Here is a 15309-nt window from a genome sequence, read left to right on the forward strand (position 1 = left end):
GTAGAACGTGCCCGAAAGAGTTGTCCGATATAGTCATATTCGGGTCTGATCTATTTCAGGAAGAAATATTACAATGTGTAAAATTTGGATGATATCGTTTACTCCTATCAAGAGTTATCGTGTCTATCATTTTACAGAAAAACTTGCATATATGAGGGGGAGGTGCCATAAGTGGTATTGGAAATTAACCTAGTAGTCAACTCCAGAGGAAGAGTCGAACAACAAATAGCTCGATTCCGCAACCATGGTTCCCACAACTTCCCCGAAGGGACAAGGGAGACTTCTCCTATAAATCATCAACTTTAATATTGACTTCTGATAAAATATGTATGTATGTGCTCATTTAACATGCTGTGTTCTTGTGTCCCTCTCCTCTGTATCTTCTTGATTAACATAAAGAATGTTAACTCAAATTGAAAAAAGAAAAACAAATGAAAAAGATGAACATGGTTTAAGTACGTTTTTATATTTTATTTGATTTTTAATTGTTGTTGTTTTTATTTTAAATGGGGATGTTTTTGTTTTTTGTATGATTTATGTTTTTGTTGTTTTTTAAAACTACAAATTATGACTTAGTTTAAATTTATAATTTAATATTACACTCAAAGAAAATATGTCGTTAAAAAGGATATTTTTTATATTATTTCTGTTTTTTGTTTGTTTATCAATTAGATTTTCTAAAAATACTTATAACACAATTATGATCGAGAAAAATATAATTTACAAATTATTTTTATAAAAACTCAAAAAAGAAAAATCTCTCAAAAAAAAAAAAAAAAACATTCAAAATATTTTTTTTTATTTTGATGAGATTTGTTTGCCAATTATTTAAAAAATAATTACCACAAAAAATGTATGTTAATGAAGGATGTGGTTATTGTTGTTTTCTTTTATTTTTTTCTTTGTAAAATACAAATATTTTGTTATTTTTTTTTTCTTTTTGTTAATATTGTTAACTTAACATAAAACAAAAAATTGTTTTTTGTTCTTTGTTTTTTAATAAATACACAATTTCTTTTGGTTTTTTATTTTGTTTTAATATTTGATTTTTTTATGGTTTTTGTTCCTTTGTCGATTTTTGTTTTCTTCTCTTCTTTTTTGTTTGTTCTAATATATATTCTTTGTAATATTCAAATGTATTTTTTTGTTTTGGTTTTTTAGTTGGTTTCCGTTTTTTGTCTATAAACTCCATAAAATGGTCCTTAAGGATGTTTCTGGTTGTTGCTTTTCTGTAAATATTTCGCTGTGTAGTGGCCTTTTGTTCATTTGGATTTTGAGATTCTGCATTCATGGGGTGCCTGTGGTTGATCGGCGAACTTTCTTTTCAACATGTCATGGCTTATAGTTTAAGAAATGCTTATTAATGTTTTGTTTTTTATTTTCATTCTCTACTATTTTGGTGCATTTTTTATATATGTATATGGCATTTTAAATTACTATTTTTTTCGGTATGGTTATTGTTTATAAACTAAATATATATTTTTTAATTATATATTTAATTCATACTTTTTTGTTCTGTGGTGAGTTTTTGTTTTGTTTAGCTTTCTTCTTCTTCTGCTTTTTTGTAATGATTCACGAACATTTCTTAAATTGTTTTCTTTAATATGATAAATTGTTGTTTGTTTGTTTTTTTCTTTTGAACCAATTCCCCCGGTTCTGGGGAAAAAGTCAACTTTTTTTCTCAAAAATGTTTTGGTTTCCTTAAATTTAATTGAATGCTTCTTGTGTTCTTCTTGTTGTTGATTAAATTTTACTTTGTTGTGGTGTTGGCGGTGATGTTGTTGTTATTCTTGTTTCTAATTCATTCATTCATTTATTGGATAATTTACTCCAAACGCGCCTTGTAGGTGGTCTTCCAGATCTCAGCTAGTGTTACGGCACTATGGAAACGATGGAAAATGCATAGAGGCAGTGTAACACGTTGAATAATGGCCCATGGCACATAACCATAGAAGTCCAATTGCACCTGTATTTTTAGAAAGAGAGAGGGGTATGGAAAATTTGCAAAAATTAATTTCGAAATTTCAAATATGTTTTCAAATACAATTGCACGATAATCAGTGAGGGAACGTTATGATGTGAAGCAATATTTATGAAGATATGTTTTTGTGTGTGTGTTTGTATGTTATGAGATTGAAAAAAGAAACAAAATTTATGAACTTTTTTACAAAATCATATTTTCAATATGAATGAGAAATGACTTATTGCTTGATTTGTTTGATTTGGGGATAGCAAACTACATTTTTGCACACATTTCGAATTAATTTAAATTTTGAAAATATTTAAAGTGATGCATGAAAGTCGATCGACAAATATTCCATAGCCTGTGTATAGCCAGTTACATCCATAGTACTAAAGGACATGTTTTTGGCCTTAAATTCACTCAAAATCTACTAAAACGTTTCCTACTACACCCAAACACAAATCCCAAAACAGAAACCACTATTGAGAATGTGGGGCACAGAAGGTCTCTAATTAATGGGGTTCTAAAATCCATACATTTGGCCAAATCAGTTGAAAATTGTTGATTCGGTCGATACCATAATAAAAACTGTTATTGACAGCTGTACTGCGTAACACTTTCAACACCAAAACTTCTAAAAGAAAATTCGTGCGAGTATTTCGGAGCTCTGATTAAATCGGAGGAAGTAAATACAATGCATTTCTTTTCGATAAGTAGAGGTAACCCCGTTTTAGTTGTATACCGTAGATTTTTTTCAGCTTTTGGGTCATTAAGTCAGGAAGCGAAAAAACTTATATCGCAAGGAACAAATTTGGTAAAAAAAACAAGTAAAAAAAGTATCAGTCGGCTTGGCCGACAGAGATGTACCCTCAGCCTGTGTATATTGAAACAATTTTTCCCAAAAACCGTATGTATGTATTTGCGGGTTTTAAAAATGTTGGGCGTATGAAACGACAAAAATGTTGATTAGGATTAAAGAGCAAAAGTTTTGCGGAGGAAATACTTAAAGGAATGGATCGACATTGACCATTATGGAAGTGGATCTGCAGCCACTACATATGGTGCCATAGGTTGTTTTTACACCCTTCGGCCTGTTTGCTCAAGAAGTGTGGATTTGCCCCTGAAAGTCGTAATTGAGGCAGCGAATGCAAGTTGATTCAATAAAAATCAAAGTGATTCGATAGCAGATCTTAAGGCGAACTTATCCGAAATTTTGTGTGGGAGGTACCGGATGGAGTGGACAAATATAGTCCATATTTGAACCTGATCTATATCTGGTAGATATATTTGGATGTGTAAAGTATAGACCAATTGGGCCACTCCCTTCAAGAGTTACCGTACGAACAATTTGTCCGAACATTTTTGAACTTTTGTGGGGGAGGTACATGAAGGAGTGAACAGATATGGCTTATCTTCGAACTTAAACTATGTTTGGACAAAATATTACTAAGGCCAAATTTTGGACCTAGTCGGCAGATCCGTTCGAGAGTTATCTTGCGCTCCAACCACCTCACAAGGTGTTATAGGGTTTTTTTTGCAACTTTCATGCTATTTTCTCAGGAAGTATGGACTTGCCCCTGATTAAACTTATACCGTCGTATGGGGGGCAGCGAATACAAGTTGTTAAAGCAAAAATCAAAGCGATTCGAGAGATGGCCCTAAACTGAACTTTTCCGACATTTTGTGTGGGAGGTACCCGAAGGAGTTAACCGATTGAGTCCATATTGAAACCACATCTAAGTCTGGTAGACGTTTCACGAGTTGCAAATTATGGACCGAATCGGTTTCTTCCTTTAAGAGTTATCGTACGTACAAATTTTCCGAACATTTTCGATCTTTTGTGGGGGAGTTACCGGAAGAAGTGGACCGATATAACCCATCTTCGAACTTAAACTAAGTTTGGACAAAATATTACGAAAGCCAAATTTTGGACCGAATCGGTTGATCCGTTCGAGAGTTACAGACAGATAGACATACGGACGGACAGACGGACGGACATTGCTCAATCTGAAACACATTTCGTCCAACCAAGTATGGGGCAAAAACCATTATTTCGATGAGGCACATTTTGCCCGTATGAAAGTGTATATACCCTCGTTAGCATAAATGCTGAGGGTATCCTCGAACAGCCCTAGAACGGCGCTTAACCGCGTATTAATCAAACTAGCCGTATTCAAATCAACATGCTTACGTACGGGAGTAAATCGTGGGCCCTCACAACATAAAAACCAAAGAAAAGAAATATCTGTAGCGAGGTGCTGGAAAAAAACTGGAAGGAACTGAGTGCGAGGTGACACTATAAGAACCACTTTAGAAATTGAGACGCTAAAGAACAGAGTTAAACAAAATAGCCTAAGATAGTTTGGGCATGTTGCCAGAATGCCAGACAATCGACTACCAAGATGAGTATAGGAGGCAAGATCCTCTGGTACTAGAAGCAGAAAGAATTATAGAGCCCACAACTACCAAATCTATGGCTCAAGACAGGTCGAATTGGAGAAGTCTTTGCAACAACCTATAAGTAAGTACATATGTATGTTGGATGAACCGGAAAGAGTTGTCCGATATAGTCCATCATTGAACTTGATTTAAGTTTTACGATGTACAACGTTTGGACACACCAGCGGTTTTAGTCCGGAAGCATGGACTTTGCAAGCAGGACCAAGGAGTACATTCGGTGAAAATTTCAAAACGATCCTACAAAAGCTCTTAAACTTAATTTCGAACTTTTGTGAGAATGGTATCCGAAGTAGTTGTCCGATATAAACCTTCTTGGAATTGGATGTACGTTTGAAAGACATTTCACGATATGCTAGGTTTCGGTAAAATCAGACATTTTAGTTTGTGCCGGCAGAGCTGTTTTAGATCTTTTGTGCCATTATTTCGGAAAGTACGGACTTTTACCGTCATAATAGAGGTCGCGAGTACAAAAATGCTGCAAACAATTTCCAAACAAACCGGGACACATTCTTTAGCATCACCTTGCAAAAAATTTTGAAAGGAATGAAGGAGTCGTCCGATATGGTATATATTCGAACCTAATCTGCAAATACCTGGAATGAATATTGCGATGCGGATGAAATATTGCGTGGACACCGTAATAACGTGCAGTGTTCAAATTGTGTGGGAGGTACACGAAGGAGTAGACCGATATGGTCCATCTTCGAAATTGATCCAAGTTTAGAAAAAAAATGTTCAAATCGGTTGGTTAGAGAGTTGCTGTTGTTGTAGCAACAAAAATGTATTCCTTTGTATATCTTTACCAATTATCTGGTTATGGTTCCTCTGTGTCCAGATTCTAAAAATACTGCAACTTCGACTGGCTGCGATCATAGATAATCAGGAGACAGATGCGTGTCGTTAGCTGGGCAGATTAACAAATGTAGAGTGTCGTGAGGTCCTGATCCACATGCAGGCTTGTGTTGGGTATCGTGCCATCAATTCGGGCCCAATATGGATTGGTCATTCGGATGTTAACAATCGGGTTTGACTTAGCAGTTACCGTTCTTTTGCTGTGATGGAGGCATTCACACTCTACCCTATAGGCTCGTTGATCTATGAATTCTATCTAGATCGCGCAAATCTCACCTGACGTGGGTAGGTGGGGAAAGCATTTCCATTAGATTGTGGCACCAATGCTTACGACGGTAACACCCTAGCAGGTACTGCATCAACAGCTCATGCATCGGTCAATTATTCGTCTCCCCTTGAAGATGGTCTACTGGTGTCATAAGGAGGTACCCTGTTGCAGACCTCAGAGGGGTATTCTGGCAGGTGCGGATATTCTTCCACTGCATACAGCCACGGCATAGCCTACTACAGACCGGCCCATTCTTTGTCAGCATCCCAAGTGCTGCCGAACAGAGATAAATAGTTGCGGCATCCGCGGATAACTTAAACATACTATTAAACTGAAATATTTTGGTGTAGTTTGTGGTCGGAATCATGACACCATAGACGAATATGTTCATGGGGAGCCCCGTATACATTAGAATTAGAATACTGCTTAACGATAAATTGTGGACACCGTGCTCTTGAAGCAACTTTAAATGGAAGGTGCTTACACCTGAAAAGTGTTTGCGGTTTCTGAAACTACAATGTTCATAGATGAGAAAAATAAAAAAAGAATAAAAAATCGCCGGAGCGCTTTTTAAATAAATCGCGATTCAATATGACATTTTTGGGGTTTTTTAGGTATTCATGATTTTGTTTGGAAATCGCAAGTCCTATTGAAATGGGACTGAAGAACATGTTGTAGCTATTAAAATTCTTTACAAGACTGCCCTTTACCTTTCGTAGGTTTTACCGTTATTGAAATATAGAAGATCAAATTGGGATAATGCGTTGACAGTAATGCCTCCTTATAAAACAATGTCATGACTGCAATTTACCAACTTAAACTTATATATCTCAAAAATGGTACAACCTAGGATAAAATTAGGAAAGCCAATCTTGTAGAGAATTTTCACAGCTAAAAAATTCTCTCTAGTTCAATTTCGATAAGACTTACCGTTTTCAAGCAAATCGTAAAAACCCAACCAATAAGCTAAAAATTTGACCTGAACATCTACATATCTCAAAAATGTTAAAACCTAGGAACAAATCATAACGGTCAATCCTCCAGAAATTTTTCACAGCTACAACATTTTCTTTGGCCCCATTTCGATAGGACTTGCGGTTATCGCCAAAAACCTAAAATAAACCTAAAAATGTGAATTTTGACCGCGATGAACATTGCTGTTTCAAAATCCGCAAAAACTTCCCTGGTGTAACGGTTTTGAACATTGTAGTTTCAGAATCCACAAAAACTTCCCAGGTGTAAGCACCTTCCATTCAAAATTGCTTCAAGAGCACCGTGTTACTTATTATTACTTAACTCCGGTTACATCCAGTTTGGATGACTTATACACCTACGCTCAACGTAAAATATGGTGGTACTTTTTCGGCTTAGAGGGCTCTAGTACACGGTTGTCCGACCTATCACTCTCAGGGTGCTCTTGAAAGTAACATGCGTTCTAGCATCCTTCTTTCCCAAATTCGAGAGTGATTTTACCGTTGCCCACAACTTACTTAAACCTATACCAATGTTGCATTGATTCATATGGTATAGCTACTTGTTCCGCTTATGCTCGTGGACTGGCCTGTTGAATTAAAAAGTAAGTTCGCTATTCCAGAGATCGCACAAAAAACTCATCGCGCTTTTTTGCTAGTCCCGTCACCCCTGCTGTGAAATTTGGTCTTATTTCAGATATTCGACCAGCAGGTATGCAGTGAGCGCCGCAGCTGTGATGGTGTCCAGGAAAATTCTCTCAGTCACCCGAGGATCTCACGCAATTCTATGGAACTGTGATTGGTAAATTCTCTGCCGATTCAGTTTCAATGGTTCAGAATAGTCAGGGTTTAAAAATGTTAATGAGCCATACACGTTGATGTCCCACACTGATGATATCCTGGAAAATTCGAGGATCTGGGGGAATGGGCAGCTCTATAGATCGGGGATTGGTAAATTATAGAAACCCCTACCAATCAGTTTCCCACGGTTAAAAAGTGTTGCAGTTTATAAATGCGGTTAGTCTGCTAACGTACACTATGATAGGAAAATGACCTGAGCCAAGGGAAATGAAGGGTTGTCAGTACACTTAATTTATCAGGCCGGATATCAATGTGGTGGTGTCTGCCGAACTGTGGCAATCTCCTTTACCCTCCTTTGTTGACCGTGCAAAATGTTAAGCTATAAATTTGCTCGACCAGCGCTGTACTCCTCTCGTCATTGCCTAGGTCAGAATGCCAAAGCTCATGATTTAAGTCCCCTAGCACCAAACGGTTATTGCCTTCTAAAAGCGGACTAATATCCGGCATATAATCCATTGCAAAAGAATTCATCGGCGTTATATAAACATTAGGAAACTCTACCTCGATAGTCCCACACTTTACTGCTACCCCCATAAATTCCATATATGCGTCACTATAGTCAAACTCAAGCGAGATAGGTCTGTACTGGGAAGAGTGGTCTATAAGGAAGTCATTTCCTCCTCCTTCGCTCCTCCTACGGGCGACCATGATGTTTCTTCGACTCATAAAGTCTACAAATTCACAGATATTGTTGTGAAGATCGTTGGAATTAAGTTGCAAGAACGACGTATTTCTGGACCACTGAACAACAACATGAGCAAACGGTAACATAACTGCTATTGCAGTAGCCCTGGAGGCGGCTAAGACCAGAAGTGTACCCACTCCCTACATCCATTAAATCTCACCGACGTTGACATGTTGACATACGGAACTGACGGAAACGGAACATATTCATAGCCCGGGATTTTTTATTAGATGCTGGTACAAAACCACTTCGTATTGGAAACACTGGGCCTATTGGCCAGTACACTTTACGAAACATAATGATATCGACACCACCATTGTGTTAATTGGAAGTAGTGCAATGTAGACTAGTTCTGTCACGGCATGTTTTGGATACAAACGGAGTCGTGAAAAGTGCACTGCATTTCTCACATCTTAACCGCATTCGGATGCGATCCAACAAATGAGTTCCTTTTCTCACATATTAACACCATCTGGATGCAGTTCAATCGGAGTCGTCAAAAAGACACTCCAATTTCTTACATTTTAAACGCATTTGGATGCGATCCAACGATTATCATCCATTTTTCTCATTTAAATTGCATCCGGATGCAGCTCAAGGAAGTCGTAAAAAAGGCACTCGGTTCGATACAATTTACAAGCAGTTGCTTAGGGATCCCTACAAGCAAACCAGTTTGTAGACACCTACAAACAGCGACACCATTCTTCCAAAGACAAAAAAGAGTGCATCAATTTCTACAATGTTGATAAAATAAAAAAAATACAACCAAAAGTCGGGAACATTTTTACGCTATCTCAACTGCTGATGGGAAGACAATTATGAACCCCTTTACCAGATGAAGCAAGAACATTTCAGCATGGATTAAATGGAGAGCGGACGAAACAAATTCAGTTGCGATTGACGTCATTGAAGAAATTTTCTAATTTTGTGTTAATGTAATAAAGTTCTTATTATTCTTGTTTTACCCAAACAATAAATTCTTTTTATTTATTTTGTTATAGTTTGCATTTTTATTGCATCTTTGAACTGCATATTCCGAAGAGTGCATTTAAAGTCAACCAAAAGCATTGCATGAAAACGCGTGCTTTGGATGCTTTGGTTAGTTAAAATGGGATTCCAAAGGGTTAGTTAAAATGCAGTGATTATAGAATACACCTTTCGGTAGTCTCGCTCTTGTAAAAATCATAACTGAAAATGCATAATTCGATGTCAATCCAAACCACATGTAAAAATGATTTAACTGCATTTTTGGAGGCAAACTTTTTGCAGGGTAGGTTAAGTAGTAATGACTGGATTAAATGGACGATCAGTCATTTTAGTATTTCAAATTTCCCAACAAGAAGGCGTATACCCGGTGATGAAGCAAAACTAACCAACGGTGAGTGGTACCCATCTTGAAGCAGATTTTCGCTCATCTTCTCCTACTGTCGCAAATATCTGCTTTGTACGTCCAAACATAATAGTACTATTCTGTTATGCTTCTGTATGGTGACGTCATTCATTGTAACCCCCGCTAGCAATGAAAATTCCAATTGTCACAATTTTGTTAGTCCAGAACTAGTTCTAAGCGGTACTAGTATACAATTGACCCCAAATTAATGCGAAGGGAACCAATCGACACCTTTATATCCCCAAGTAAACGACAAGGCATCAGTTTTATAAATAATTCACATTTGCATTTTCTTAATAACTTACATATGTATAAATGCTGCATCCAATAGCAGAGGAGGCGTCAGTTACGACTTAATCAACTTAAATTAAACGACGAGTTGTATAAATAATTCACATTTACATTTTCGTAATAACTTCAATAAAAATGCAGCATCCAATAACAGAAGCTAGTGTTATTAACTGAACATATTCGTACATATTATTCATATTGTTCTGGTAGAAAAAAGGAGAATTAAGTGGTATGTACTAGTACAAAACTGACCCCTAAGTAATGCGAAGGGAACCAATTGACAACTGTTTATCCCCGAGTAAACGACGAGGCGTCAGTTGCGACTATTTACTCTTAAATAAAATCTACCACTTTTTTAATGGTAGTGGTATATGACTGTAAACTTGGAACTAGTACAATACCACCAACAGGTAATGCAGAGAGGGTCAATTGGTTACCTCCTATGACATCCCCACGTTAAAGTTTATAGTTGAATGCATTGTGAGGGGTCTAAAGTGGAACTAGTTACTGTAACGCAGAGAATCGACGAGTTTCCGATACCGAACTAGTTCATCTTGCTAGCGGGCCCTGCTCCTCTACCTTATTTACTACCTCTGCCACAAAAATTCGTTGCCTACGACTATGTGCGTATGTGTATTTGCGAATCCACTAGGATATCGCGTGATCATTGCAGTCTATGTATCAGCGGGCACGTATAAATGAAAGGAGCGGCTGGGGGATGGAGTTGTAAATCATGCCACGACTTAAAACCATCAGTGTAATCTAAAGAGAGTAACCTGAATAGAGTAAAGCTGTGTGCTTACCAGTTACAGGAGTTAGCTTTGTTCCAGTACAGAAATAAAGTCTGGCGTGAATAAGTAAATAACTGTAGAGTCGTAATCTAAAACGAACCTTCGTTTTATGTGGTACAAATCGCATCGGGGAATAAAATAACGTCTACGCGGAATTATGTTAAACCCTAATTCCGTAACAATATCGAAACCGCTCCACATGACGTAGTGAGATACATCGAGAACAACTAGGTGAGATCGAACCTCTAAACTGTCTAGATGGATCGATGGGATCATTGACAGCAAAATCATTGAATCAACTTTTAAAAAGTTTAGAAATATGTATACATATGCATTCGAAAGTGAAGAAGGCACTGGGAGCGGTGCGTATTATTAAAAGCTCGAGAGACATGTCTATGGGCAAAGTATACTGAACGAGTCCAAGTTTTAACTTAAATGCAATTAGTTGACATCATCATCTTTTAAGCCGTATTTTATTCACTTTTTAATCTTCATTTTACTCTTTGCGCTTTTTTAAATGTACCATTTCCCTTTTATTTACAGGATCAGTACAATGGACCGTTTGTCCCCGAGTGAAGTAGCTAAAGAAAATATTTTAGGTGGTCCTTAAACCTAGACTCAGAGACATAATAATGTCCGAGGATGCATATGCCACTACAATATATTACTATCCAAAAATAGTGAACACAGACGTAGCTAGGGTTTGCGACCGGTCCATTAGGGTGTGTCCATCTCCAACATCATGTTCAATAATAGAGCCGAGGCATTTGGAAGTTAACTAGGAGTTAGGTTATAATGTTTCAGAAATGCAAGAAAGAATAAAAACCATCAAATGCAGAACAACATTCTGCAGTTTAGTTGTCAAGCCTGACAATCGAAACCACTCTCCTCAAAATACTTTTTTTGCCAATAAAAACTTGCAACCAATTTTGTATCATACGCAAAAATGTAGTTAATATTTGAATGAAAAAAAAAATTGTGAAAACAAATCTCAACTACTTGGAAACATTCTACATCATCATCATCTACTGGAGGCAATCGGGGGATTCTCAAAAAATCTCGTAAAAAGAAAAAAAGAAATAAAAGCAACAAATTTCTTAACACACATACGTATATCTCCATTTTAGCCGAATATTGCTCACGTACATATCTACTTACGGGATTGGCGTATACTTTTTGAGCATCAAATGTGTAAATGGCGAACATGGCCACGTTGCAGATCAACAAGAAGGTGACAATTTGGCGACCCGGTTTGCTGCGATCATGTTCGGGTAAGTGGACACGGCGTCGTGATACATCGGCAATGAACAACAGCTGTAGGATGACTTGAAGGACAGCAACAGCACTGGTGGTGGTAACCAAAAGACTGGGTTCATGTTCCAAAACTTTAAGACTGCCCGAGATGACAGAGAACACCGAGTAGGTGAAGAGACCGAAGGCAGAGATGCGCAACAAAATGTCATTCAAGTTGGATTGTTCTTCGCAGCGGAATTTCAAGTTCTTGACTCTGTAAAGGGAGAGAAAGAGGGGATTTTAGAAAAAGTTAGATAATCAAAGAGTCTCAAATGGGATTACCTTATAAATCCAATAATTATGGCCAGAATGGCAAATACCATTAGTATACAATGACTGGCATCGGCCAAATATATGGCCAGCAACGAGAACTGCTGATGACGCACCAAGACGAAGAAGAGTATCAAACATATCAAAGCACCCACCAACAACAATAGACCAAAGAATAAACCTTTCGAGGAGCCAACACAGTCCACTCGACCGGAACGTGCCTGTTGAGCCATGGCCACAGCACGACGCGATAGCATTACTTCCAGGCGATGTTCCAAATCATCGTCATTCATACGACCGGGATAACGGCCAATATGCTTCCACATGACATAGAGGACTACGGCACCAATCAGGGAGTATTCTATGATGAAGGGATACAAATAGGGAGCTGAATCGTATACAATGGTACCCATAATATCGACACGACCACAAGCGGTGGAATTCAAGGTGCCCACATTGGAGGACAGGGCTGCTGGATAGATGTTGTCTAGGTTTTCAAAATTCTCAAAGGTCACAATACTGGCGGCTTCAGGATGGGAAATACCCGAAAAGGTTTGATAACTATTTTCCATGAGATTGTTAATGAATCCCAATGAACTTTCGGTGGTTTTATCGGCCAAGGATGATACAGTAGTGGTGGTGGAGATGGGAATGTTTGTGGTGGTGGTGGTTGAGGTAATGGGTGATGATGGGGTGCTTGACATGAGAGATGAGAAAAATGATGCTACACTGGATGCTACACTAGAGGTATCAAAACCAGAGGCGGTGGTCTCAGCTGTGGTGGTGGTACTGGGAGAGGAGGCCAAATGTTCTACTGCTGCAGCTAATGGAGAACCGGTGGAGGAGTATAAATTCTGCTGGAAATTGTTAAAGGGTAATTCTGTGGTCGTTGTTGTCGCCAATGGTGAGGTGGCTGGCAACGCGGTGGTAGTTGTTGTTGTAGATGTCGAAGTACTTGTCGTCGAACTGGGCGTGGTAGACGATGTTCCCATGGTTGCCGCCGCCGTGGTACTAGTGATAAACTTCTTCAACTTGCGTGCCACAGTAGTGCTTTGCCATTGATAGCTGGGGGTGGTAAATGCCGGTCTCATTGTCGTAGTTGTGGTGGTAGTAGTGGTACTGGTAACAGGATCAGCTACCTCATTCGAGCCCATACCTAATGTTTTGGAAATGCCATCCACAGTTTTGGCCAACATTTTCGAGAGCACACCATTAGTGGTGTATGCATCCTTGGGCAACAGGTCTTCACCATCCAAAACTTCAAATTCTTCATTGGGTCCATAGTGGGTGCGTAAGACAGTGCCGGCATGACGTAAGGCATGTTGACGTATCGATTGACCAATAGACGATTCATTGGGATCAGGGTCACGACGTTGATGGTAGAGAGTAATTTCCAACAAAGATTCCTTAACCAATGTTCGAATCCAGACACAGATGTTGGTGGCCACCACATGCATTAAACCAAAACGGGCAATAACCTTGAAACGGTGGATGTTCAACTGTAAACAGAGAGAAAGTGGGGAGAGAATAGAATATGAGTAAATTGTTACTTTAACAATGGAAAATAATTCTACATTAGCAATTAACTATAGTTTAATTTCCCCCAAAACAAAGCCATTAGGATGTTCCTTTTAGGTCGGAACATACACACTCACTTTTTTACTTTACAAAAAAGGTTTCGAACTCAAAAAATGTAAAGCAAAGATTTTTTTTTTCAAAATGAAGAAAATATTGAACCAAAGAAAAGTGATGATTTCAGAGAGCAAAAATCAAAATCATACCTGTAGAGTTGGCCTAGGCTGCGCGGTGATACAGATGGTTTAACAATGACACAAAGGGAAAGGGAGAAGGGTTTGATAATTGCATGAGTTAAATTAGCAAACATAGCACAAATTAATTTCGTTTTTTTCGGTTTTTATTTTTTTCGTATGTGTCAGTGTGGAACGAAGGGAAATGTGAGTGGGTGTGTATGTGAAATAAGATCCCAGAGAACATTTCGTCTTAATTTTAGGCCTATTAAAAGTGACTAAGCTGCAGTCAAGATTCGTAGGAAAGTAAATGTTCACTGGGAGGGTGATAAACTGTATGATTTTCATATAAATTATGAATAAATATTGATGAAGATGTGTTTGTGTGTGTTCACTGTAAGTGTATGCCAATTGGTTGTTTTTTTAATTCAAATGAAGGGAAAGAGAAAACATGAAGTGACGATGGTGATGATAATGGTTTGCTAAGCATAAGTGGAAATGATTTGCGAATTGTTTGTAGGTTTTGCAGAATCTTCCAAAAGAATGCATTTAATGAACAACAACAGTATTGAATACATTGGGAAAGAAGTCGTAGAATGTTTTGTTATAAATAAAACAAATATTGATATTTTGGTGGTATGTTAGAGCGACCCCAAATGTTTTTTAAACTCCTTAATTATTTTCTATTTGATCCAATAACCTTGTATATAAAATTTTATGGCGATCGGTTAACGTTAACCCTTGCCAACGCAGCGATCTTTGGTCTCATAGTAATTTGTATGGGGCCAAAGGTTCATTTTCACCAAAATTCTCTAAAGTTCACAATCGAAGAAAAAACTTTACCAGTTCACATTTGCAATGGCTAAATCTATCGCTGGCACAGAAAAACTTCTATCAGTTAGATAAATTTCTAATTAAAAAACTAAACAATTGTTAAAAAATATAATTTTTATTTATTTTTTATACCCTCAACATTTATGCTAACGAGGGTATGTACACTTTCATTCGGACAAAATGTGCCTCATCGAAATAATTGTTTTAGGAACCAAGTATGTTTGGAAGTAATCCTAACTTACTTACTTATTTAGGTGGCCCTTTACAGAACATTTGTTCTATAGGCCGAACTAAGAAGAGATCTCCATTCCTCTCTATTTGTTGCTTCGCACTCTGGAATACCGCGCCTTTTCATCTCATCATCCACTTGTTTGCGCCATCTATTCCTTGGCCTGCCAATTCTGCGTGCACCGCCAAGCGGTCCGTATTTATACGCCTTGACATGGCCTAGCCAACGCAATCGCTGCATCTCGATACGTTTAACAATATTGATGTCGTTGTATAGCAGATACAGCTCGTGGTTCATGCGACGTCGATATTCACCGTCAACGCAGATTGGTCCGTAGATCTTTCGAAGAATTTTTGACGCAGGGGATTGAAGATACCAAGCAACGGTCCAGACCGGTTTTAAC

At 37.9% G+C, this 15309-nt stretch overlaps 1 protein-coding gene across 50 annotated transcripts in view; it reads right to left on the reverse strand.

Moving 5' to 3' along the window:
* Window positions 1–1593: 1593 nt before the first annotated feature.
* OtopLa (proton channel otopetrin-like a) overlaps window positions 1594–15309 on the reverse strand; it is a 250692-nt gene continuing 236976 nt past the window's right edge. For 28 of the 50 annotated variants that reach the window (XM_073976914.1, XM_073976924.1, XM_073976947.1 and 25 more), the window contains 3 exons: window positions 12108–13594; window positions 11679–12039; window positions 1594–1966 (listed from right to left, as the gene is read on the reverse strand). In XM_073976914.1, coding sequence (XP_073833015.1) covers window positions 1826–1966; window positions 11679–12039; window positions 12108–13594 — 1989 coding nt within the window. In that variant the 3' untranslated portion in view covers window positions 1594–1825. The remainder of the gene's footprint in view (window positions 1967–11678; window positions 12040–12107; window positions 13595–15309) is intronic. The other 22 variants (XM_073976937.1, XM_073976950.1, XM_073976939.1 and 19 more) reach the window with 1 other exon arrangement.

The sequence above is a fragment of the Musca autumnalis genome, unplaced genomic scaffold, assembly GCF_047663935.1.
Source record: "Musca autumnalis isolate F117 unplaced genomic scaffold, ASM4766393v1 scaffold_3, whole genome shotgun sequence".
NCBI lineage: Eukaryota > Metazoa > Arthropoda > Insecta > Diptera > Muscidae > Musca > Musca autumnalis.